Genomic DNA, 26,810 nt, shown 5'->3' on the forward strand with positions numbered 1-26,810 from the left:
ATCCCCCCCCCCATTTATCCAGAGGAGATGGTCAGTGTTCATCCCACATTCCATATAATTCATTCCCATGCACGAATGTGTGGAGATAGAAATGAAGCTAAGACCCCAACCACGCTTAAGCTTAGAAGTAGAGGTTACTTGCAGCACAGTGTTTGTCTGCAATGAGCTCTTCCTTTGCAGTTAAGCAGCTGAACTCAGTTCCAAACTGCTGCTCAGTTTTAGCTTTTTAACAACATAATGTTGGCACAACTTGGTTTGCCCACATTTTAAGCTATTCTATTGGTTGCACTGAAGGGCTTTTTTTGTTTGTTTTCTTTAACCAGGAAGGCAGCTGTGCAGTTTGAGGCAGGATCAGTCTCACACCCCTTACCTTCATGTAAAAGCAGGGCATGACTGTCAAGCCAACTGCTTCTTGTTCTGTAAGAACAGTGACTCCCAGCTGGATGTACTGAGAGGGATAGAGCTCAAACAGGTATGGGTTACTTTGCTTTCTGGGGGAGAGCTTCTGCGTGAGCCTGACTATAGAACTGCTCACATCAGACTCGGGGTCTCTCCATGAAGCCATAGTATTTATCTATCTAACAAGACAGAGGGAAGTCTGGAGTAGCAGTTCTCCACCTCTTGCTCACAGGTAGCAAACTGCCCGCACAGCCCTCTAGTTCCTGCTCCACGTGTCACACCGTGCCTTGGCTGAAGGGAGTGTGATTTGCGGCGTATTGCTTACAGGGTAGCACTGGTCGGGGACCTCAAATCGGCAGGAAGGGGAGGGTGAGCGGCAGGGCTTTGTGTTCCCAGGGAGGGGGTGGCCCGATGGTGGGAAAGCGCAGCGCATCTGGTAAAGAGCTTATTCTCCGGAAGTTGTCTCTTATTTCTCTACTGGTTTCACTTTCATAATTCTCTGAGCCACTATTTTACTGTCCTTGCCTGCCTCAAAACCACGTATCGATGTAAACGGCAATGTCCCGTAAGCCCCCTGCTTTCCAACCTGGGGGAGATGATCCTTCCTTTAGGAAGCCTTTCTCCAGGCCTGGGCCTGCAGCCGGGCCGGGCTGCGGCTGCCGCAGCCTTCCTGCAGAGGGTGCTCGCTGCGGCACGCCCGGCGCCTCGGGAGCCCCGCGTGTCAATGCAGAACGATAGGAAAGAAGGGGGAAAAAAAAAAAGCAGAGCGGGCAGCACGCAGCCCCGGGCGTAGGGCCAGGCACGACGGCCCCGCCGCCCCCCGGAACGGCCGGGAGCCCGGCGGCCGCCCCCGCCCCCGCGGCCACGATCTCGGCCTTTGCGGCGCTGACTCACGGCGCTGCCGCCGCACGACTCCGGCCTTTCACGCCGCGCCGTGAGTCACGGCTCCCGCCCCCGGGCGGCCGGAGGGGCGGAGCGGCGGCGGGGGGGGGCGGCCGAGCCGCGTACAAAGCGGCGCCGCCGAGGTCACAGCGGCGGTGGCGGCGGCGGGGGAGCGGCATGGACGGAGCCGGGGCGCTGCTGGCCCGCTGCCCCGCCGCCGGGCTGGGCGTCACGGTGTGCGCCGCCGCCGCCGGGCTGCTGCTGTACCGCATCGCGCGGAGGTACGGGCCGGAGGGAGCGGCGGGCGGCGGCCGGATGAGGGCCCGGCGGCGGGAAGGCTCCGCGCGGGGCGGCGGCACGAGGGCCTCGTGGGCCGGGGAGGCGGCGGGACGGGGGGGATCGGGGGAAGGGGTTCCCCGGCTGTACCCTCGGCATTGCCCGGAACGGCGCTCGGTGAAGGGCTGGGCGTGTTTTCCCGTGTTCCCAGAAATCGCTCCGTGCCTTTGTGTTCCGGCGCCGAGCGTCGAGGGCTCGACTGCCGTGGGAGCCGTGCTTTAAGAAATACTCCGAACGTCTTTCCTCCTTGCAGGACGTAGGATGTGGCCGTGGAGGATCGCTGGAGTCCCGGCGTTGGGTTTGGTTGCTAACGTGGCTCTGGTGCTCGGGACGAGGAGAGCGGTTTGCTTCTTGTGGGAGATGCTTTCCGAGCTCAGGAAGGTGTGATTGCGGGGAGCTGTGCAGCAGTGCTGTAGGGAGCGGAGCGCTGTGCGGTGCTGCAGGCTGGGAGTCAGAATGATTTAGTGACCGTGATTCTGTTCTGTGCAGTGCTTCCGACCTTAGGACAAACTTAAACACATCAGTTAAAGCTGAAGTTAGAAAGGCATCTGGAGAGAGCTCAGGACGCGGATTGCATGAACAGTGCAGTGCTTAATTCTGCAGACTGTAATCTAGCACAGTTGGAACGTGGGAATATACAGAATAAGAGGCGTGTTGGGCTGTGTAACAGAACAGGCTTGAGCAGTCTGTTAATCAGCTGAGTGCTCCTTCTGGGGTAAAAGAAAGCCCCACGGGCTCATGGTGTTAAGGTTTCCGTCAGGTTTATGCTTCAAAACAGAAGCATGCTTCTATATCCACAACAAAACCCTTCAGGTCCGCTCTATAACATTTGCAGTTTATATGACCATATAAACCATCAGTGGTATGTTAGCCTGTATACTGGTATTGGCACTTCTGTGGTATGTGTAGTAAAGAGCTAGTGGCCTAAAGCAATCCGAAATGAAGCAGGTAGCTGGCTTTGACCCTATTAACTCTAATGTATCCTTTGAGGCAAGAGATTGAATTTGTGCTTAAGTTTGTCAAGAAGTCTCTGGAATGGAAACCATTTCTTACCAAGTCCTTGTCGAGCTGTAAGTAGTTCTATCATGTGATGCTGATAATTCTTTAGGGCTCTGTATTTGTTTTTCAATACCATTTCAGTGTTACTTTTTTGTCTTAGTTAAATGAGTCCCCTAGAGCCAGTAAGGTAGCAGCTTCATAGGAGATGTAGGGATCCAGGGAGACGTGATGTTACTTTTGCTGTTAGTGCTATGATACAGCTTGGTTCCATTTTCACAGCAAGCAAATGCTATATAGGTAAGCACAAGGTGACTTTTCCATGACAGCTTCAGCTCCCATTGAATGGGAAATAAAATAAATCTGAACAACTGAGTGCAAAGCAATGCTGGGATAACTGTTAACGTGTAGAGTTACACTGCTGTAACTGTGGCAGCATCCTACATGGTTGCTTTTTTTTTTTACCGAGGTGAAAAAGGATTTGATGTATACCCAGATAAGCAGGGCAGCTCCTTAAGCTTTACAAGTTTGGGTCAGAAAGATCTGATGTGTTTATGGTCTTCCTCTGAGATCACAGCATTGCTAGGTGTGTTATGGCCTGTTAGGTGTTCTTGGAAGTCCTTGCTGAGTTCAGACCTGCAACTGTAGCCATGTTTCCTTCATTTATTGTGCCTCTCCTGTTTGTTGGCTACTGACTTGTTGCCAGGACCAATAGAGAGTGCCCTGTGAGGGTCTCTTTTCTGGGACTATTCAGGCCAGCGGTGGCAGAGGCTGCTCATAGGAACCATCACTTGGATGCCTGCTGGAATCTAGACAGCTGGGATGCTTCTTCTCACGGTGGGTCTGCCGTGGAAGACCCCTTTTGACAGCACGGCTTGGAATTGCAGCAGGTCAGTGAGTGCCACCCAGAAGCTGAGCTTCCCTGACTTTGAGCTGAACTCAGCATCAGGTTCATTGCTGCAAAAACCCTATGCATAGAGAACAGTCCAAACCTGGCAATTTTTCCACCTTGTTAGGGTGTGTGTGCTACTAAATTTAAAGTTGGTACAGCAAACATGCAGTAATTCAATTGCTGTTTGCTGCTCACGTTTAATTTTGCAGGGTGGCTCTTCAGTCCAGGAAAGCTAATTCACGTTCATGCAGCGTTAGAATATAAACTCCTTGCAGATGGCTTTGCTGCTCTGTAAAGAATTGAGCACAGGTAGATGCTTACATAGGTTTTGCACTGCCTGTCTTATAACGATGCCTGACTTCAGAAGCGCTGTGTGGATTTAGTGAAGCTGTGGGTAGTTGAACATCTTTCAGTCTGTATTTGAGAGTCGCGCTGTTTTTTTGTTGTTGTTAAAGTCCTGCCCAGTTGCTAGAAAATTAGCACCCCTCCTACATATTCTTGCCTCAGATGACCTTTTTTTCTTCTTTCTGTATCTAGATTTTTTTAATCACTTTTATTTTTTTCCTTACACGTTTCTATGGCAACAGATTATAGCCTCACTCAAGGGAGGATTATTGCTTTTTATCCTAAGTAATCTAGGATGTAGCAATTTCTTTTGCATAAATTGTGTGAGTGAATGGCAGCTATTTTACCTTTGGTAGCACATCCTTAACCCCAAGCATGAGAAGAGGAATCCTGTTTGGTAAAGATGGAAGGGTCTTGAGTATTAACAATTCAAATCCTGCTTTACTACTTTTTTCTGCTTTCCACGTCTGTGTTATCCATGAATTTACTGCTTCTGTCTGTTCCATCGTGTCACAGAAGAGTGAAGCAGATAGAGGCTGAAGTACAGCATCTCTTCTTTTCACCAGTGCCAGAGGATAGCTCAACAGCGGGCTGGGAGGGATTGAAGCGCTTGCTCCAGTGCCTCTATTAGTTCAAGGAGCTGTGCAGTGACCTACATCTGAGGATGGAATTTAGGTTGTGCTTGCTGTCAAAGTCTATGCTCAAGGCACAGCAGGATTTGCATTAGGCTAACATGCTAAATCCTATGCATTGCACGTTAGCAGCTTTTATGCTTAGGGTAGTGAGATGAACCTAGCACCACTAGGTGCTGCAGTCCATCCATTGTGTGGCTTTTTTACCTGGATCTTCGGTAGTGATAGCTCAAGGGTAACGTGGACTAACCACTTCTTTTTCTGTTTTTCTTTTCTTTTTCTTCTTTCTCATGCCTGTCAGCTTCAGTGGTTGTATTTTTATCTCAAATTGCTTACTGTTTTGAGCCCCCTTGGCAGTGAAGCAAAGAATTAAGTGGACAACATTGATCTTAGGAGAGGCGTGGGAGTATACATCTATTTTGAGAAGAGAATCTGTCACCCTAGTAGCTCCAGCCATTTCCTTTCAGCATCTGGCAGGGAATCCTCTGTGCATTCTGTCTTTGTGGGCTTCTTTTTTGGTGCTTTGTTTCAAGTTTATCCTTGTCATTCATACTTCAGGAGCTCCCATTCAACAGGAGGCTCAAGGATTTGATGTTTTACAAACCAATTTTCAAGACATGGTCTATGGAAATGGGAGTTGGGAAGAATCTTAATTGCAGGCATCCAGCTGCAAGAGTGATTGCTGTGATAAAAGCCTGTGTAACTAAGGGGAGAACCACCTGCCTGTTTGGTTACAGGGTTCCACATCACATTTCCTCAGCATTCAGGTGTTTCTGTACAGAACATTGCAACGACAGAGAACATTTCAGAGGGCAAAGAGAAAGGAAGCTGCTCCCAGCTTGGTCATTTCAGCTCCTGCTGTTTGCTCTCTAGGCTCTCATTGAGCTGCCTTGCTCTGTTGCTTTCACTGCTGCTCTAGATGTTTGATGTTTGCCAAGCAGCTCTGTCCCTTTGGGCACAGATCACTGTGTGGGGTCCTGTGGTTTTTTTTTTTTTTTTTCTGACTGGGCCAACTTTTAGCAGCCATTCACCTGTCACAGCACTGTATTTATGTATGTGCCCTATATGGACACTCTCCTGTAAAAGCTGTCTGGCTCTCGTAGCTTCATGGAGCTGGGCAGCAAGTGGGGCAGGCAGCAGCTGGACCTGTCTGTCTGCACGGCCACCAAGGCCAGTCCGTGCTTGGGCTCTGCCTGAGCAGCTGCCCTCCCATGGAGGTGTGATTGTGGCTGGTTATGATTAAGCCCAGACAGCTGGGCTATGTTGATGTGAAGCTTCCCCTTGGATATTGCTCCAGGTTTGAAGACAAATGCAGAGCTTCTTGAGCAGGCATGCTCAAGGGCCAACTTACTGAAGTTTGTTGTTCAAACACTTGTCAAAACCTTTAATGGTATCATGTCACAGCTGTTTCTCTTGCAGTTACTGTTTAAAAATAAAACAAAAACAAAACAAGGAGTGTATGGTCCAGGTGATTAGATTAGTCTTCATCTGTTCAGTTCCAGAATGTAAAAACTGGGGGAGGCCTGATGATTCCTCATTTCCTTCTCATTTAGCTTGAGCTGTTAGAAGAATCAGCTATTTTCAGTGCCTGAACCTCGGGCTAATTTGATATGCCCTTGTCCTTGAAAAATTCCCTAATAATCAAGGCAGGTAGCACTGTAGCAGTGAGCTCACTTCCTAGGTTTCTGGATACCATCATACACAGTTTTCATGGACTGTTCCCAGGATCTTGTATAGTAAGCAGATACTCTACTGTACTCTTTGTGAATATGAATGCTGGTGATTATGAACATGACTTCTACTCCTAAATATACCTCTGGAAAAGCTAGTGAAGTGGTTTATTCACAAGGTTGTTATTAAAGTTCTGGTGTGTCCATGGTACTGGCACAAAGAGATATTAGCATCAGGCAGGAATTTATTTCTACTCTAATTGTTCTTCTTTTCATAACTACTGTGAGTCAGACAGTTAAACGTACTGAATGGGAAGATTGACTGTTATTCCAGCCTCTCTTACAGTTCCCTTTTTGAAAGCCATTGCTTTCCTTCACATCAGATCTGATGCTGATGCCTGACACGTTTCTGTTTCTAACAGGAAGAAGCCCACACATGTGACAGTGAACTGCTGGTTTTGTAATCAGGACACAGTGGTGCCATATGGGAATCGCAACTGCTGGGATTGCCCCAACTGTGAGCAGTACAACGGTTTCCAAGAGGTACTGTGATGAGTTGCCTGGAGGGTGGCTGGGGAGGTGTGTGCTCTGTGGCTGAATATCCAGCAGTTTGACAGCTGGTGGCTCTGTGTTGAGCACCTACAATCAGCTGCTGAGTACTCTTGTTCACATTTAGAGAGCATCTGCGTGCACAAGGATGTGCTGACGTGGAGTGGTAATGTCAAGCCCTCCTTTGCCCTTTGAAGCAGGTGAAGAAAATTTGTCATTTTCACCAATATCTCTGAAAATTATTATTTTTTTAATATGGAATGATTATTCTTTTGTACTTTGGAATAGATGAATTGTGTCACATAGGGTGTCGAATAACAAGGCCTTTCTTAAACCAAAAGCCAACAACTGCTTACAGTGGGTGAGGAGCAGATCTGAAGTGTTTTATCTCTTTTTCACTTATTCTTTTTGTTACTTAATTATGGAGTACAAAGATTGGAGGATTTTGTTGTCAGCTAGGGAATACCTAACTATGATTTTTATGATCTAACTTTTGCTTTCCTCCTGGTTTCTTTTTGATTCTTTTCAGAATGGAGACTACAACAAGCCCATCCCCGCTCAGTACATGGAACACCTCAACCATGTTGTTTCAGGTGCTACAACTTTCTGTGATCCCACCAAACCACAGCAGTGGGTGAGCAGCCAAATTTTGCTTTGCAAGAAATGCAACAACCATCAAACTACAAAGATCAAACAGCTCGCTTCATTCTCACCAAGGGAGGAGGTAAGTCTTGGGTAGGGACTGGCACCATGGAAGAACGTTCACCCTATGATTTCCATGTGGCAGAGCTGTGCGTCTTTTGTGACCCTTCATCTATAGAATCATAGATTGGCTTGGGTTGGGAGGGACCTAACAGACCATCTAGTTCCAGCCCATCTGCCATGTGCTTCACTGAGGGCAAGGGCTAGTCTAGTTTTGTCTCATCATCTGTGTTAATGAGATCTGAATGAGAACGGCAAACCTGGCTACAGAAAAATTGGCCACAAATTGGGGATTCCCATAAGAACAACAGAAGCTTCCTCTGAGTGCTGTATGTGTCTCTTCTGGTATAGGAGGGCTGGATGAGCTGTATGGGAAGCTGATTGTATGGCTTGCCTCCAGCTTAGTCGTTCTTCAGATCTAGTTTCAGGACTTTTTTTGGAGTCTGGAAGTATGCCTCATTCATGTGTCAACAGTGAGCATGATAACTGGTAAGGGGTCTGCAGTGCTCACCTACTTGTTTGTTTTTTCCTATTATCAGGGCAAATATGATGAGGAGATTGAGGTGTATAAGCACCATCTGGAGCAGACCTACAAACTGTGTCGTCCATGCCAGGCTGCTGTGGAATATTACATAAAGCATCAGAATCGGCAGCTGCGGGCACTGCTGCTCAGCCACCACTTCAAACGCCGTGAGACAGACAAGGCCTATACTCAGGTATGTTGCAGGAGAGAAGAGGGAACGCAGGGGAAAGTACAGAAAACTCAGTGCCTCTGCACCTGAGTTTGTAGCTGGGGGATATATCAATGCTGGTGGCTGCCATGGAGCTTTCTAAATCTGGGACCATGGGTGCATGGCATTAGAAAAATGTGGGACAGTTTGCACAGATACTCCGTGTTGTTAATTTGATCTTTCTGTCTTGTTAGTGTCATCTAGGAGACTGCCAGAAATGTAATCATGAAAGAGTGGAATTAGAATGGTGGGACAGGCAGAAAAGGGGAGATAGGGAAGCTAGGTCATGAGTACAGTGCAGGAAACTACAGAGTTCAGGAAAAAAGAAGTAAGTGTGATGGAAGGTGATCTGTGAGCTCTTTGGCTGAGTGCCCAGCAGACCTTGGCTTCTGCTTGTAGCTCTTGTTCTTTGCTACCCTACCATGTCCCATGCAGCATCAGTCCAGTACAGAAATGGACAAGAACTTGGGCAAAACTGTTCAGTAAACCATACAGTCTAAGTAAAGCACCATTTCAAAACCTTACTACATGGTTTTTTTTTTTCAGCATCTAACAAGAAGTTTATCTCTTCCTCTGCAGAATCTGTGTTCATCTTCCTCCACTACTTCCATAACTACACCAGCTCAGGTGATATTTCTGCGGTTCTTGGCCTTCCTCAGCTGTGCATTCCTGGTTCTGTTGGCCTTGTATGGGTCGAGCGACCCCTTCTCACTCAATGCTGCAGTCCCTGCTCCTGTCTCTTCTAGTCCAGCATCTGTTCAGAACAGGACTGGCACGAGCTCACATGCAGACTTGGGAAATGACACTTCCATGACGGCGGCAGGCTGGCAGGAGCTGCTCCACATGCTCCCAGAACAGATGGTGGAGAACCTGAGCGCTGCATGGGATTACGGGAAGAATCATCAGATGGCAGTTGCTGTTCTTGGGTTGTTCACCTGCCTGCTAGCAATGTTCTTGGCTGGGCGGATCAGGTGGGTGTGCTCTTTACTTCTGTTCCAATTCAAGAAAAACTGCATTGGCAGTTTTGTCTTGACTCAGTGAGACGTGGGGCAGCCCCAGAATGGCAAACATAGTAATAGTACTGGGTGGCACTGTTCTCTGTGTTTCTTCAGATTTCTGTTCTTCAGATTTCTAGCAAGCTTAACAGCAGAGCTTACTTCTTTTCTATGCCTTGATTCATTCAATTTAAGCTGGAATTACAGTGAATGGAAAGTTCTCAGTGCAACTGTGTAATCCGCTGGGAGTAAAACTAATCTACTGGGGGTACTTAGCACAGCAGTGGGAAAGGCTGGTGATGATACACCCACAGCACATAGCCTGCTCAGCCTTTGAACTTTCCCCACTTTTTCCTCAGCTTTTCCCTTCCCACCCCTTCCTCACTGCTAAGGGATGGGGTTTGTTGAAGTTTCAACTCTTACCTTGTATCTTCATCGCTTGATTTTGGTTTTGTTGTTGGTTTTTTTGACATTGCAGGCTCCGAAGAATTGATGCATTTGCTTCAGTCTTGTGGTTCATAGTGATGAGCCTGCATTTAGCTGAGAGGTACCTGAAGATGGAAACACCCAGCTGGCTAGACACGGCCAAATTTGGCACCACGTCCCTATGCTGCTTGGTGGGCTTCACTGCAGCAGTGGCAACGCGGAAATCAACGGGCCAGCGGAGATACCGGCCCCGAAGGTCAGAGCCAGAGCAGTGACGCTGGGGGAAGGAGGAAAAAAGCCTTATGAACTCTGTGCGACTGGTGCTTCTCTCTCCTCCTTTTATTTTCTCTCCCTTTTATTATTACTATTTTTTTAATTAGAAAAGCAGTGAAGATCTTTTCTTTTATATATATATATATAATTTTTTTTCCTGCCATCTTTGCTTCCCACTGTGCTAGCTTCTTGGAGCATTCCCACTGCTGGTGCTAGCCAAGGAGGCTTCTCCTGCTGCATCCATTCTCCCTTCCTTCTGAATCCTACGTCAGCAGTGCAAATATCCAACCTTCCCAAAGCCAGTTCTTCCAGCAACTGCTTCACAAACTGCTCCATAAGTGCAGACTCCTTCCCATCCTGCTTCTCCAGCCAAAGAGATTCTGGCTTCTCCTGTCCTTCTGGTTCTTCTCACTGCCTGTCCATCCTTAGCCAGTCACAGAGGAGTCCTCTTCCTTGATCCTCCATGAGGCCTGGGCCACATTCAATTTTCTAATGGTGCTGGTTGCTTTCATTTCAAACTGATGGAAACTTGCCTCTGGATTCTGAGTGCTCGTGGCCTGTGCTGTAGTAACACTGCATGGTGTGTGCGCATGCAAGGAGGGGACACATGTAGTCCATAACATTGTTCTTCTTGCCTTCCACCGTGCAGCATCACTTAACTGCATGCTCTCTTGCTCTGCCATTCTCCTGGGACTCCTATCTTAAATGAAAAGGAGTCTTGAAGTCCTTTTGACTGGAACTTGAATAATTTATTTTAAAGGGTGCTTTAAAAGGTTGTGTAGCTCAGAGTGTCTTGGTTAGATATCTGAAAATATTTTAGGCTCAATTTTCAGTTCTACCAATGGCTGTTGTTTTCTATGCTGGTTTTCTTTTATTTGTTTGGGTTGTTTTTTTGTTTTTTTTTTTTGTAAGAGGAGCCTCTGTGTAAAAGCACAATTGAATGAAACTGTCTGTGTTCCTCTACTCCTGTAGCCTTAGAAAGAGAAGATATATGGTACTAGCAACTCTGTGCTGTGCTATATGGCTGACTTCCACTGTATATCGCTACTTATCCAGTCAGTGTTTTCCTTAAAAGAAATGCAGGTCCTTGAGAACACAGGAGGATAAGCTGTAGTAAGGGGTGGGAGCTTCTGCTGCAGGGCCACATAGCAATAGAAATGGATTATGTTTGTTACTGGAGGGAATGTGGGGTGTCTTAGTGGAAGTTGGCATTGGTACTAATGCACCTAAAAGAAAGGGGCCTGGAAACTGTAACTTCTGAGTTGAGAGCCTGACAGTCCTCTGCTGAAAGCTTGGCTGGCTGGGTTACTACATACACAGAATGAAGCTTGAGCTTGTTGGGCCCTTGATGGGTAAGCAGTCTGATTATCTGGTGCATTTTTTTTTGTAAGGCACTCCACTGATTTTTCCCATCTGAATTCAGGTCTTGCAGTTGGAGATAGGCTTTCTAGAGGAAACAGCACCGTTCCAGGAAATCTGCTATTACATTCAGAATAGCAGGCAGAATATGCCGTGGTAACAGTCTGATACATTAGCTGGATGTCTGGATCTTCCTATGCATAAACTCTAAAATAATCAGAATAGAGATCTCACTGTGAAGTTTCTGCATCTCCCACTGAAAGATCCAGATGCTCCTGGATACTGGAGAAGCAGGTGAAATGCAAAGAACGCTATTTAAGGAAACAGAATATGTTTCATAGCTTTCGTAGTTATTGTTCTTCAAGCTAGTATGCACTGTGAAAGCACAAGTGTAGCACTAACGAAAAGCTCAGTAGAGATCCATTAACAGGAAGCCAAGTGAGCTGCCTGTGTCATGGGAAGGTACAGCTCCTGGATGAAAGACTTTGTGTCTGTAACAAAGCAGCTGGTATTGGAAGGGGACATGGAAACCTATTTCCTACCTGTGCTCTTCTTTAGAAATATTTTTAATGGTGCCTTCAAACAACTGCAGTATCCACCTCCAAGCCAGCACAATACCTTTCTCCATTCTGGTGCTCACAAATGATGCTGTACAGGTGGCTGCCTATTTACATGTGTGCAAAAGGGAACCTTCTTTGGAGGCTGATTCTGTCCTTCTGGTCCTTCCTGGTGGAAGGACCCTTCCTGGTGCTTACCAATCCCAACCCAAAAGCTTTGTCTTCCAACTCCAAGCTCCGATTTTCCTTATTCCAGTCTCAGGCTTCTAAAATGCTAAATAACAACTACTGTGTCTTATTTGCCACGAGGACAATGGATATTTATTGAATTTAGAGAATTGTTTCTCTAAAGTAAATACTTACAAGGAGCCATGGAAGTTCATCAGAGCAGAAAAAAAGCCTGAAATATGCACAGTCCTTAGTACTGGCTTAGACTTCTACGGTCACTCTGGCTCCTTTTCCTCACTATTAGGAGATGTAGTAGGAAGTGTGCCTTAAAAATCTGGTGTCTGTTTTCTGTACCAGACCATAGGCTACTCTGTCCTGTCAGCTGGTGGAAGAAGAGAGCAGTATTAAGAAAGACAGTAGTAGGCTGGTGAAAAGATAGGAAGTAGCAAAAAATTGCATATATTTTTGTAGACAGATGGTTGACCACTGTCTACTCAGCCTTCCCTCCAGTGCAGTGATCTCTACAATGTTTTCAGACCTTGAAAACTCCTTACTGCAACTGTCCTTCCAACACCATTTTTCCTGCAGTCATCTTCTCTTCAGAGTGCCATGGACAAAGCCACCTAATGAAATGGACAGTGGAACCAAATCCAGTGCCAGCTCTGTCATTCTCTGAACCACCTGCATGAAAGAGCCAGATGGCGTTATGTCCATCATTGAAATAAGACCTCTGGCCTTTTTTGTGTTCCCTTCTTTGTCTTCAGTATTTCCCAGTTCACTTTTTAAAATTAAATGTGGGAAAGTACTCATTTATATTAAATTGTGATTGTCTTGTGCGTTTGCATATAGAACTTGAAGGTTCCTTCTAGCATGTGAGCTTGCAAGCAGCTGGTCTTGCAGAGGCAAACATTATCCCTTGCTGCTCTGCTGTTAGGTATATCCAAATAGTGGGAGGAATCATGTTTTTAGAAGAGGAAAAAGGGATGAGGTGAGGGGAGATAGCTGACAAGTTGTTAACATATGTGGGAATGGTCGTAGTAATATCATGCCTGATTCCTAATGGCATTTTCCTTTTCTTTAGAAGGAATAAAGTTGATCTGAATCTTTTTGCCCTGTAGCAAGGAAACGTGGTGGCAGCACACAAAGATGCTGGTCAGCCTCTTCAGAAATTTTACGTACAAGGGCTGAAAGGGCTGTGTTAAGTATCGCTTGGTCCTATTTCTTGTGGCCCCATAAGTCTTCTAAGAAGCTGTTTTCTTCTCTTCTTCTTAGCAGTATTTTAATTTTTTATTTCAATTTAAATGTGCCCTGTATTTGCGCTCTGAGCTCTGGCACTTTTTACACTGTTATTCTATTGTTTTACATCATTTTCCTGTGCCTGATCTTTTCTCTTACTCTCTTGCCTTTTTTCCTATGCAGTTCTGTGATGGAATGGGGGGGAGGTGCGCCCAAAATCCTTTGAGCAGGCAGTCAGTAGAACTGGGGGAAGGAGTGGGGTTTGTATCGTGAAGCCCAAATAATATTACTAAAAAAGATATTTGAGGCAAGAACTCTTTGTCTTCACTTTATTCAAATAAATACAAGTGAAGTATGCTTGCAGGTTGCAGTAATATTGCATGTCAGAACACCAGAAACTGCTTCGTTCTGTGGCCAGCCTGTACAACAGAAGCCTTGGTCTCTGCGGTGCTTTCTTCACCTTACAATTGAAGAATTTTTGGACTCTTAATTGGAAAAAATTTTAAAGCAAAACAAAATAACACAACAGATGTTGGAGTGTGACTCCTCATGCCAAAGAAGTTGTCTTTGCTTCAGACTTGAGCTTATTTTCCCACTATTTGGTGCCTGAGCAAGTTGGTGCTGCTGCTTCTAAAAATGGAAAACCTCAAAGCTTTAGAAACAAATATGCGGCAATTGCATTTCTGGTCTCTCAGAAGCTCTCTTTTTGCCTTGCTTACATGTTTTGTTGGGGCTGATGGAATAGGAGGAGAGAGGGAAGCAAGAAAGAAAAGGATGTTTGTTTTCCCAGTGGCTGATAAACTGCTAATATTAGATCTGTTCCAGTTGCGTCCTTGGGGCTCCTCCTTACACATTTAGGTCTGAAGAAGATGATTTTCGGTTATCAGTATTTTACTGTTGACTCTTTCTGGAAAAAAAACTAGTACTCTAGTTAAGGAAACTATTGCTGCCTTTACTGACACTGTTCCTGCAGTACTGGAATTCAATGCCAAATAGACTCTTCTAAACAGTATGCCATGCTGTAGCTTCTCTAAGGAAGGTGCTTTACCAATCTCATGTGTTTGACTTGGGGTTCAGTTAAGAGATAGCTCAGCACTTAGATATCCCATCTGACTGTGACAGGTTTCTTCCCCCCTCAGGCTCCAGCAGAAGGAAATGTATGCCAGCAGCTCAGTTATTCTGGTGCAAGCCCCACATCTGAGCATGGTGTCACTGTCCTTGCAAGGCTGAGATGTTGATTTGTATGACGCATTTCCTTCTGCTGTGGGAAATAAAAGCTACCAAAGGGCTGGTAACATACAAAAAAAACCCACTGATAAGAAATCATCCAGAACCACTTGGTTGGTGCTTTGAGCCTCTTATTTTCACTTAGAGGTATTTATATTTCGAGCTACAGAGAAACAGGTGGTAAGTAACCTGTGGTCACCAGATACAGCTCTGTTGCCTAAGGGTTCTCCCAACCATGCAGGCTAGAGGATGCCAACACTATAACTCAGCAGAATTAGGGAGTGTTGGGCCCTAAAGCCTCTCATTTTAGGTGCTCCTTTTTGACACTGGCCTTGACCATGCTGTTGGGGACTACAGAGTGGAGCTGAGGTGGTGAGGAGCTCCTAGTGGGTTTGTACCTCACTTAAAATCAAGCCTGCTCCAGCCCAACATGGCTGACTTTCTTAGCTGTTATGGCAGCTGTGGCTGGCCTTCCAGCTCCAAAACCACCTTGTTCCCTGCTTAGCAGAGTGAGATGCATAAAGGGGTCAAGGTGATTTTTATTAAGTGCCTTTCCCTGGATGAACTTTTTGGCAACACTACATTGCTCTGCTTCAGTGGAACTGTTGCAGCTGCATCTTGGGACAGCAATGCCTGCATCTGGCAGGCTCGTGCTTTTGTCCTGCATTTACCACCAGTGAGTATGGGTGGGAATATGAGGGTACTTGGGCTATACTCTTGGATTTTTATTGACTCTGCAGACACTATGAGGGTTGAAGTGAGATCCCAAAGCTAGCAACTGAGTAAGTATCTCTGCTGCTGCTGCTTTTGGTCTTCCTGAAGCCCTCCCTGATATCTGTGCATGCAAACTGACCCCTTCCTGACCTTCTACAATTCTAGATACCCTATATTTATATCCCGTTCCTTTCTTTCTAATAACTTCTCCTTTCCTACATCTGTGTTTTGCATGCCCTAGTGAACTGAGCTTGGGTGTGTCAAAGGGTGAGGATAGGAGAGGAATATAGAAATGGTGTAGTAGTGTTTTATTTTAACTTCAGTATTTTTTGAGTAAGCTGAAATGATGTGAAGCTAATAATCATGCTTAAACACTGTAGAAGTCATGTATGGATGTATTGTGGTCAAATTATTTATGCTTATATAAACTCATCAAGTTAATAGCTGGTTTCATTACTCCAGACTGACTCTGCTTGTGAAAGTGGGGAGCTGCAGAACATGGCTTTCAGTTTTTAAATAGCTGCCACTGAACTTGTGTGATCTCGCTTGTAACTTGTCAGTTCTTTTCAGGTGTGCCATCACCTGCATGTATACCTAAGGCTTCTCTGAGACTTAGCAGATGCTCTCACATGAACGGGGCAGTACTCAGTCCTGAAGTGTACCAAGAGTACCCTGTAAAGCCTCATATGGGACCAAAGCTATCAAGTACGCAGGCAGGGAAGAGGTCCTCTGAACCTTCTAATTTTGCCAACATCTGTGTTTTGTAGACGTGGAATGTGCACACACCTTCGTGCCACCATTCTGGGGGGAGCTCAAATTGGTGTCAAACATCGCATCTGTATTCCAAAAGGTATATCAGTGCAGGACCTGGCAGCTGGAGCCCTTTCAGCTACAGTTCATCCCTCCCTTTTCACCTAAAGCAGAGTGACTTGTAGGAGAAAACAATTCTTAGACTGAGCAGATGAAACTCCTAGCTCTGTTCTGGCATCAAAATCTTAACGTATTTGAGACCTGTGCTTTCTCAACATTATTCTCCCTGTTTTTTGTTTGCCATAATTGCTCCTTTCTGCTGATTATATCACCTTGGCCAGAGGCACAGGTTATGGAACTGGCTGGTGGCCTGGTGTAATGCGGCAGAACAGACAAGTGGCCATGTATCAGCTTACAGAAACTTGCTTGTTTTGCAGCTAGCAATAAGCAAGGCAGCAGTGAGCTGCTTCTGCAGTCTGTGCAGCAGCAACCTCGCTGTCTGCAGAGGATAGTGCAGTTACACAGGGACAGTTTGTGGGTAAATTATGGTGGGAACTTAATTCCAAAGGAAACATTTTATGTAATGATTGACAAGTGCTTCCCTGGCTGATTCCAGGCAGACAAGCCCGGATACATACAGCAAGCTGCCTGACTCTTCGTGTTGCCTGATTGCATGAAGGGGCCCATCTGTAGTCTGACCTGACCCATGCTCTCTCCCTGTCTCTCTCCCTATCCTGCAGGTGGTGCAGCACATCTGCAGCTGAAATTTGAATTAAAAACGCATGCTAGCTTTGATAGGAGGGAGAGATATTGGGAGAGAGGAGGCTCTACTGGCAGGAGGTGCTTCTTCAGGACAGTGTACTGTCCCATGCCATGTAATGCACTTCTTTAATTTTCTGTTGGTTTTTTCTTTCTTTTCCTCAAGTATCTGTGTAGAGGAATTGTGCCCAACTGTCTAGTAACGCTGTGATCATTGTAAACACTAATTAAGATACCGATTTTTGATGTTCTCAATACTAAGTTCTGAAATAAATGGCTTCCGGGCCCTATTTCCACAAATCATCTGACTCCAGAGCCTTTTTTTTCCCCTCTTCCTTTTTTGGTTACTTCTTCCACTTGCCAGAGCCACTTTTATCACGTACACAAATGGCTTGGAGAAATGCAGTGATCTGGGAGCAAAAGGCTGTGATCTGACTGCTTCCTGCCTTATTGACCCTCTTAATTTTCTTGCATTATTTCATCTGCTTCTGGAAGTTTTAGTTCTGCTGACCAATCTCAGGCATAGAATTCCATCCCATGACTGCACCCCTGCTTTTTAGCAGCATCTAGTTCTCTTGGCACAGCAGTAGCAAGCACTAGAGAAGAGTGCATAGAGAAGGATAAGAGTTTTGTGCATGTTGCAGGAATTGATTCAGAGTAGAGCTGCTTGTAAGCCATTCTTGGTCAGCCTTTAATCCGAAGGTATTGTGCTATCCTTAAGATTGTCCAACTCTTCCTTGGTAACTAGAAAAGTACTTTTCTGGATGATTAATTGGCTGCCCAGAGGATTGGATGGCACTAACGTGTTGAGGTTGAGATTTGGAGTTGTTGAGTAGCAGAGGCTTTGGAAGTCCAATCCAAAAGAGTAAAAATGCTACTGAAAGGATTCTAGTAGTAAGTGATAAATGACTGTAATGTATTCCACAGTCTTTAAGTGAAAAGCAGCCAGAAGTCAGTAAGCCTGTTCTCCTGTGCAGCAAGGAGCTGTGTAAAGTTGGATCCTTTTGCACAGAAGTAGGGATTAATTTTCCCTTTTGGAGGTCAGTATGTCCATTTGCTGTTCATGTCTGTATGTGTGGTGAGGCAAATGTGTCTATGTATGTGCACTAAAGGACTCTGCACGTTTGTGAAGCATGACACCCTTCCCAGGTCCTCTGGAACCTGAAGAGGTTGGGCACTTTCTGCTGCAAGATTGATGCGTTCCTAGCTGCTGTTAAAGGCATGGCCTGCTTGCAAGCACCAGGAGGCTGACTGGCTCAGATGTTGTTCAGCCTGATTAAGCTGGTCGGGATTGTTGATGTCTGCCTCGTACTAGCAGATAAGTCGTTTTATAAGATATTTTAAATTATGATCTTAAATCTGAACTGCTTCTTCTGTGTGCACAAGTACTGTGTAATATTGCTGCATCACATCCCTAATCTCCAAGAGAGAGTGGCACACGCATAAATAAATCATTTGACAGCACAAGACTGAGAGAGATGTACTCCTCCACTCCCTGTCTTAGTGCTGGATTTTCTCTGACAGATGAAAAACCACGTTTCTATTCTCATCTGTCTCAGTATTTCCATCAGAAGTGAGATTAAACCTCCCAGTGTTGCAGTTTGGTTACAGGCTGTAAAGTCTGGTCTCTCTATTTAAAAATGTATCTGTGTATTCCCTTCATATTCTGTTAGTACTTCGTCATTACTTGTTTGATGAGAGTATTGCCTGTTTCTAATTAAAGAACCTCACAGGAGATCCTTGAGGTATCTTGCTCAAATTCTGGACTTTTTTATGTATGTCACTCAGTTGTTAAAGAGTAAAACCAAGTTCCCATACTTTCAGCATTGCAATGTTCTCAAAACACTCATTTAGGGGGTGTGAGAACACAAGTGAGACTCCAAAGCAGATTCTGCTGGGGTAACGTGATCAATGGAAGTGCACTCATGGGTAATGATGTATGTGTCTGCAAGGAGGAATGGGAAGAAGGTAGAAGTAGGTGTCATTTTGTGAGAGATGCACATAGCAGGGGGGTTGAAACTTGATGATCATTGTGGTCCTTCTCAACCCAGGCCATTCTATGATTTATTCTATGATTCTATGGTTCACTTTGGGTTGATCTTTAAATTGTAAAGCACCAGAAGTTAACTGTAAATTTATTTGCATATTAACTAACATGCTGTGGCAGTTCTGACTGCAACAACTGCATGAAATGCCAAGCCCTGTCAGATGGTTACGTTACCAGTAGATTAGAGGTGAGTGGTACTTAAAAACCAAGCTAACTGATGCAGGTATCTTTAAGTGCGTTTTGTCAGTTCTCTCTCATCTTGTGTTCTCAGATTGGTAGCACTGTTTTACAGCTCCCTTCTTTCACTTGCAAAGAACCTGTTGGAAACAAAGGTCTGGGAATACAGTTGCCATCACTATTGCCAATTTGAAATTTCTCCAGGGGCTGTGACTGAGATGGTGTTTTACACATTAGAAGCGAGGCACTGTCTGGAGAGAGTGCTGCAGGAGCACAGTTCCCTCTGCATGACTGCGGTAGTACATATTAGTGGTTAATTATGATATATGGAGAAAGGAAAATTTAATGGCTTAGGCCTCAGTTTAGGTTTGGGAAAGCCAGGTTTGTGTCTCTGTTCTATCATAGAGTTTTTGCATGACCTGGACAAGTTACTGAGCTTCTTTTTGCTCCTCCTTCGTATCTGTAATATGATGGTGATGAGTCCAACAGAAATATAACAAAAGCAATTGTATCAAAGGGGCCTGAATGTTAGTTTTAGAATGGAACTGTGCCTAAATCTTTATCTATCTGTTCATAAAAACACTCTTCTCTGTACTCGTGTCAGAGGTAAGATACTGATTCTGTACAGATAACTGCTCGTTTCTCACAGACACAACGTTTCTAAGTATGTATTTTACATATGCATGTAGCAAATATCAAATACACTCTGTTATTGGTGTTCTGTGCATTTGGACTTTGTAAAACATTCTGATGATTTACATCAGAGTGTTTTCTCAGGGGAGAAGTCTAAGCACCTGAGATCCTAAACCGTCCCACCATTTATTCCAGCCTGTATTGCAGAACAGGTCGGTGCACAACTGAAGCATTTCTTCTTTCCCCAGTTTCAAAGATGTAGAAATGTGCCCATAAACTCAAAGTATTCTGTATCTTGTACTCCTGCCCTGAAAAATTAATGCAAACCTAGTAACAAACCCACGTTTTCATATGCTAGAGATACAACCACCATTGTAGTTCTGGCCCAAAAAAATCCCACAAATTCTTTTCTGTTCTATTTGGGTTGTTGCATTCTGGGTCCCCTGGTTAGTACTGAGAGAGGCAGTTACTGGAACCTATCCATTCCTAAATGCTTGTCATGCCTGTCATTTACAGGTACTTCTCCGGGGATTCGTTTACTCTGTTTCCCAATGGCACTGGGACTGGCTTCCCCTCCTCTACTACATCTCTCTTTGTCCCAACACCACCCAGTATTCTCCAGCTGACAAACCAGCAGCTCTTCAGGTCCCCACGCAGAACTTCTTCTTCCTCTCTTCCTGGACGTCTCAACAGAGCGCTCTCTCTGGGTACCATCCCCTCCTTGGCCAGAGCAGGTAAGGCAGTGGAAAGAAGGGACCCATTAGATTTAGATTCTTTTCATTCCAAATATTTTGGGGGAGGGTCACTTATTTTATTTTTAGACACCGTTGGGCAGATCTGTTCCGCTGCAGCTGGGAAAAGGTCATTATTCTGACTCTGGTATTTAGTTTACTTAGTAAAATTGAGACTTTTTTCTTGCCTAAACTTAAAACCCCTCCCCTTCTGAGGTTGATGACAAGATGATGCAGTTACCTTTTTCAAGGACAGACCTCTGGTAGCTTAGCCATCTAGGTTCAAGCTATTTTGTTTTTGCTTTTTAGATTCTGGCTACTTGTTCAGTGGAAGTCGACCGGCCTCGCAGTCATCTCAGTCCAAGGAATCTCCCACATCAGGTAATGCACTGAGGCTTCTGAACGAGCATCTCTGCAGGATTTGCAGTGGGTGGATTGAAACATGTGATCCCAGTTTAATTCTTTCCTCCCTGCTCACATCCCAGTGAAAGCATTGGTGAAAATACTGCAGAGACAGTTCCAACTAAGAGTGAGATTGCATTAAAATAAGACTTGGATGTTCTTCTCCCTGGGAGAGGTCACACTGAAATCAGTGAGACAAAGCAAGGATCCCTTCCCTGCTCTATATATGAGCTGAGATTGCTTTGAAATGAGACTTTTTCTTAGACTTTTTTCTTAATTGTTCTTAGGGCAGCTCTTCTGTTTTGCTTTCCTTCCTTAGCCCACAGAACTGCTAACTTAGCTACCCTGTCTGCTCTGCCCTTTTCAACCTGTCTGTTGCACTCCTGACCCCAGATGGATCAGGGGCTGTTTGTGCTGCTGCAAATGCAGCAAACTAATATACATTATCCTTGAATGTACCAAAATGTATGTGGAATTTCTCTGTGTTTTGCAATGCAAGAAACTGAACGAATTATGAATTTTAGTACAAGGTATGTTGGCTGTTTGCAGTTCCTGTTCTCTCTTCCTTAACAGTTGTTAAAGAAAACTGTGCCTCTTTTATTAGAGTTGTGATCTCTTTTCTCTTCTCGGGTATTTCCATTTCAGAGCACTTCTCCCTGCTGTCAGCCAGCTGTGCTCCCTCACGCATCCCCTCTCCAGCACCATCAGTGGCTGGCTCTGTGACTTCCAGCTCAGGTTCCTTGCGGTACCGCCGGCCACTCATCAGCCCTGCCCGACTGAACCTAAAAGGACAGAAGCTGCTGCTTTTCCCATCTCAGAATGAGGCCCTGCTTACCCCAACCGGCTCAGAGGCGCACACCCACTCAGACAGCAACATCTTTACAACTGAGCTGCCCTCGTTTCCGAAAAAGAACCTCAGCGAGCGGGGAATGCACGGTATGCTGGCAGCCTGCTGCACTCTTGGAAATGCATTTGTAGGATAGAGTTGGATTGCAAATAAAGTCGTGCATCATCTAGGCCATACAGTAGATGGGAAGCCTTTGGGAAAGACTCAGGTGGTGATGATGATTAAGCTACCAAAGCCCCCTTATGAATTCACTGGCCTGGAGAACCACTGTTCTGCCAGAGCAGATGTCCTGTTCTCACTGAGTGGTGAGATGATGGGGATACTACTGCCACTGCACTTAGCCTTGTTTGGTAAGTCCTCTAACCACAGTTCTGGTGATGCTGATATGGACAACTTATGAAACAAATTTGGCCTTTGTTTCCAGCTCCAATTCTCAATCTTTTCATGATTTTATTCATTACTCACAACCACCTTTAGGCTGCTAAACTGTACTGCTTTTGACTTCCAATGGTGCCTTCTGAATTTTTGTACCTCTTTTTGCAGATATGAGATCTGCTGTGGAAGGAGGCAGTATTTGCAGCAATAATTCCATCAGAAAGGAGGATCACTCATCACACTCATCTACCTGTGTGGTAGATACAACTACCAAAGGGGAAGATTTGGTGGGCTGGAGAGGTAAGTGCAAGTCTCATGGGTGCTTCACTGTGCCCATGAGGGCAACTGAGATCTTTCCTGTGGTAGTGATCTGAACTGAAGGTCAAAGAAATTAGTAGCAAAAGCAGTTCCTCTCTGCTATTCTAAACCTCTAACAAGATTATTCCTATTCTTTGGGCTGTTTGAAGAGTAGTGACAGCCAGAGTGCTCAACTGGGACAGAGGGAAAGGGGTGGGGATGTGGGTGTTTAGAAGAGGGACATGACAAAAATAGAGCTAAGGAGTGCAGCATAATCTTTCCTAACAGGAAAAGTGCTTCAGAAATTTCTGCTTACAGTGAAAACACTGAGAAAAGAGAGAATGCTCTGTTATTTATCTCATCAGTTCTTTTAACATCTCCTCCTACTCTTCCTTTCTCTCTCTGTATTCTCCTCTTCCACCAAGGTCATTTTGGTAACTCCGCTCTCCGAGGTCTGCTAGCAGTGAGTCTGACTCTCAATGCTATCTTCACATCAGCCTATGTCTACCGGAGCCTGCGCTGATTTGTGCCAACACTTCCTTTCTTACTGGTCCCACCTGCTTCTGAGAAGACTCCTTGACAAGATGAATTCAACCACGGTTTCATAGCTAATGGCCGTGCCACTGGTGCATGCTGTTGGTTTTTTTTGTTTTGTTTTGTGTTTTTATAACAACTGTTTAGTGAGCTGTCATGACAAGGAACCCTAGTGGTGGCTGCCATCACCTCCAGGTAGAACAGATCACAGGACTGTCCCTGGAGGTGGTGAGCAGAACTCTCAGAAAGCCCTAGTTCAAAGCCAGAGGCTGTTCGGATGTTCCATACGCTTTCTTTCAAATGAACTGACCTGAGACATGAGCCTGAAAAGGTGTAAGCTACGCTGTAAGGAATGTCCCCTCAGCTCTTTGTCCTGACATACTAACCTCATGTTGACGGTGCTGTTAAAATGAGAATTAGAACAAATGAGCTGAAGAAGGCACACAGCTTAGTGGTTGGTGCTGGGCTTTGTCTACAGTAACAGCATTCTCAGCCTCTTTGGCCAGTGGTTCCTCTTTTCCCTTTCCTTTGGCACTCTCTTCTCAATTATCAGTTAACTTTTCTTTGGTTGTCTTAAGCTTGCCTGATCACACTGGTTACCCTGACTGCTCTGTCATATTCTTGCATCTTATATGACCGTGTGCTTCCACCCAGGCTCTGCCCTGAGGCTGCTCTCACCAGCTGCCATTCTGATCTTATTGGTTCCCAGAAACTTCTCTCATGCATACCTCTAACCAGTGCTGTTGTAGGGATGTACAAATCCAAAACAGGCATCCTTTTGTGGTTTGCATTAGAAAGAGGAAACCTAGATTTTATTTCGTGCAGGAGGCATTAATTCTGTTGTAATAAGAAGGGATCCCCACTTGAAAGGCTTTGGCTCCCTACTCCAGCTGCTGGTGTTTTCACTGAAGCAGGAGTGGCATAGCTTGTTCTTGCTGTAAATTGCATGTATCTATTCTGTTGGGAGGTCCTTGAGGAGTTGTCTGATTGTATACCTTGTATAAAACTGGCTCCTCAGTCTGATACTGAGATTTGCAAAGTAATTATTTAAGATATTTCCTAATTAAATACCAAGGTGCTCTTAGGGAGAGATGCCAGAGCTGCTTCTGGACAGTTCAGCTTGCTGGAAAGATAGTTTTTCTAATCCAAAGAAAGTAGTGTTAGGTTCTCAAAAGCAGCTTATATATAATTTGAGTGCTTCCACTTCTGGGTGAGTCATCAGCATGGCTTAGAGTTCATAGGCCATTGTATCCAATGATGTATATTTTGAATGTTCAGCATGATACTCTGGCTATACTCAAAATGATTTAATGCACACTAGGAAAAAAAAAAATACAATCTTTATGCCTTGATTCTTAAATCCCAAATACAGAGAGGAGAACTACCAACATGCCAAGGATACCTGGTGAAAAGAGAGCCAGCTGGCATATTAGCTATGTGTTTTCTGAAACAGGACTCACACTGTTAAGAGTTTTTCTATTGTCTCTTCCTTTGTTCTTCTTTACCTCAAATATGCTTTTTCTTTCCTTTGTCTTCATCCCATTTGTCCTGTGTTTGCATCTTGAATTACAGTTCACCTTCCCGTGTCTTCCTCTTGGTCCTGCTGTTCCCTTTATTGCACTCTTGCACATGTGCAGAAACACAGCATCTCTATGCTGATAATTCTCTGCCCTACCCTGAAATTCACACCCTGGAGTGATGATCACCCTTCCTTTCACTTAATTTTTTTCCCTTGCATGTTTTATTGAGATCCTACCACAGCCTCACTTAGTACCTCACATGAGCCCAACCCTAATCAGCATGTCATGTAACAAAGTGAGCAGGGCTTTACTGCTGATGGTTCAAAATTAAATCTCTCTTTGTCTCTTCCATTTCTTCCTGCACTGTTTTAGCAGCCCACTTCCAGCCACTGCTCCCCATCCTCCCTTGTTAGTGAGGCTAGTTGTTGCCTACTCTGCATCTTATTTGCAGAGGACAGACCTCTGGCCACACTCATTGAGAGACTGCAGAGACCTGACTGCCAGCAGCCCTATGCAAAGGTGTAGATCCAGGATAAATACCTGCAGCAGAAATAACCGAATGTGTTGCAGGTTGATAGTTGATTCTTTTGTAACTTGCATGAATTGTTACTTATAGCTGAACCTGACCCACAACGTTGTTGTTATGAGCTTTTTATCCCCTTTATAGACTTGTGCAGGCTCACACAAGCATGTGTATAGGCAAGATGCTAGCAAACCAACATACAAGCTTCTCCTTAGACCTGTGCTGTTTGCATTTGATGTTGTCCAGGTGTAATGTGTGACATCCCATTCGTGGATCCTTGTCCTGACTTCCAGCATACCCAGGGGCTGCCTATGCAGAGACAAGCCTGCCAGAAAATACAGTGGTTTTGCTTTTTATTATGCTGACAGAAGTGCACTGTGACTTCATGTATGCAAACTTCGTCCTTTCACCTCCCAGTCTGTGCTGAGTTCATTTACCATCACACTCACCTGGGGCCCGAGTTGGTCTCTGTCTCTACCAGATTGCAATATAGAAATTCCCCTCCTTTCCAGCAACCAAGGAGCTGCACCCTCTGAATGCACCTCTTGTTGCCCAGAGCAGGAACACTTTAAGCTGTTACTGCACTTCTGAATCCCACTCACTGAAGCTGTTCTTAGATGAGCATTTGGTGACATTGTCCAAAGCAATATAAAGACTTTGGATTTTCTTGCTGAAGAGGGAAGACAACCAACTTTCTCATTCTGGTGCTAGAATACTCTCCAGTGGTGCTTTCACAGATGTGAAGCCTTTGCTTGAGTAGTACACAAGAGTATATGTGTGTATGTGTGTGCGTGCATATGTATAAAAACATTTGGAGGGTTTCTTCATTTTGAAAGATCTGAACCCACGTTTGTCTTTATATTGTTGGCCTTAATCTAGCTCCTAGATACTGCGTCTATCTTGCTGCTGTTTTCTGTATGAAGCTGGTTTGGAGGAGAGGAAAGACCATCTGGTTCACCTGTAAAATATTGTTGGCTGGTGATGCTGATCTTCATACAGTGTTGTTTTGGGGGTGAAATTTTATTTTTCTAATGTTTTTCCTACTGTAAAAAACCGTTGGAGTGTTTGGAACTGAAAAGATGGTTATGAAATGGACTGTCTGATAAAGATTTTAGTGTTACTTAATAAAAACCACAATTAATCTTAAGGTGGAACATAAGTGAGCTCCATTTTCAGACCTTTTCCATTCTCTGCCTTCCTCGGAACATGCCCATGTACTTCTTTGGGTGTGGGCTTGTTAGTTATGTTAGGAGACTTGGCGAAGACTTTGTAATGATTTTGTTGTTCTGAATGAGGGAGAATTTGGATTCTAGGATCTTGTTCCAGTTCTGCAGCCAGGGTGCAGCTTGGCAGATGCCATAGATGTTATACACATACCTATTGGATGGGATGGATGGAGTGAGTCGCTGAGCTCTGAAAGTCATCGTATCTTTCACCTAAAAGCTTAGACATGGAGTTGGTCACTGTGGCAACGTGGAAAAACTTATTGCTGGCATCCATAGGCCAGATTCACTGGAATTTTGCCTGTCTGCTCAAGCAACAAATTCAGCTTGTGAATGTTTTGTTCTCGCTCTCTCTTCTTGGGTAGTGGGAGCATCAGTAAACGCTGCTTGAACTGACTGGGTTCCTTTCAACAAGGCAGCTGAAATGAAGGGCTTGTGTTGCCTGTGGATGCTGCTATGTTCTTTTTTCTTCCAAGTACCATTCCAGGAAATAACTGTGGTCTTAACCTCTATCACACACATCTGTTAGAAGGCTGGAAAGGGCCAATTTGGCCAATAGAGTTAAATTTTAATTATATATATATACACACACATATGTGTGTGTGTATATATGTATGTGAATATATGCACATTGCAACAGAGAGTAATCATCACTGTTTTGAATGGGATTGGTACGTAGAGGGGGTGTGGAGGACAATTTTGAGTCCCAAACCTTATTTCCTGTGACAGAAATGCTGTATGTCATGTATGTGTACTTGTTTGGGGAGCTCGGACACTGTACAGTTTAGTTAAATTGTACTCCAGGGGGAGAAACTGTTCCTCGGAGGTTTTTAGTTCATACTTTGTGTTGAAAGAGGAATATTTTTATTTAAAAAATAAAAATGGAAAAAAAAATTTCACCTC

General features: G+C 44.9%; 1 protein-coding gene across 4 annotated transcripts; it reads left to right on the top strand.

Annotated features, from left to right (window-relative positions):
• The first annotated feature begins 317 nt into the window (after window positions 1–317).
• TMEM201 (transmembrane protein 201) lies at window positions 318–26,803 on the top strand. 4 transcript variants are annotated; one of them, XM_046903266.1, is made up of 13 exons: window positions 1,433–1,562; window positions 1,871–1,998; window positions 3,320–3,503; window positions 6,575–6,695; window positions 7,231–7,425; window positions 7,943–8,119; window positions 8,714–9,105; window positions 9,608–9,811; window positions 19,972–20,189; window positions 20,496–20,567; window positions 21,234–21,524; window positions 21,979–22,110; window positions 22,533–26,803. In XM_046903266.1, the coding sequence occupies exons 3-13, from the start codon at window positions 3,436–3,438 to the stop codon at window positions 22,628–22,630; spliced, it is 1,968 nt and encodes a 655-aa protein (XP_046759222.1). In that variant the 5' UTR covers window positions 1,433–1,562; window positions 1,871–1,998; window positions 3,320–3,435; the 3' UTR covers window positions 22,631–26,803. The 4 variants fall into 4 exon arrangements, with proteins under 4 accessions (XP_040507284.1, XP_046759222.1, XP_015152637.2 ...); XM_040651350.2 differs by lacking the exons at window positions 1,433–1,562; window positions 1,871–1,998; window positions 3,320–3,503 and adding an exon at window positions 318–472; XM_015297151.4 differs by lacking the exons at window positions 1,871–1,998; window positions 3,320–3,503.
• The last annotated feature ends 7 nt before the right edge of the window (window positions 26,804–26,810 follow it).

This window comes from Gallus gallus, chromosome 21 (assembly GCF_016699485.2).
Source record: "Gallus gallus isolate bGalGal1 chromosome 21, bGalGal1.mat.broiler.GRCg7b, whole genome shotgun sequence".
Classification (NCBI taxonomy): Eukaryota; Metazoa; Chordata; class Aves; order Galliformes; family Phasianidae; genus Gallus; species Gallus gallus.

Coding starts and splice junctions, on each gene's coding strand:
- TMEM201 (XM_015297151.4), top strand. CDS start 1,459: ATGGACGGAGCCGGGGCGCTGCTGGCCCGCTGCCCCGCCGCCGGGCTG. Junction 1,563..6,574: donor CTGTACCGCATCGCGCGGAG/GTACGGGCCGGA, acceptor TGTTTCTAACAG/GAAGAAGCCCACACATGTGA. Junction 20,190..20,495: donor CCCCTCCTTGGCCAGAGCAG/GTAAGGCAGTGG, acceptor TTTGCTTTTTAG/ATTCTGGCTACTTGTTCAGT.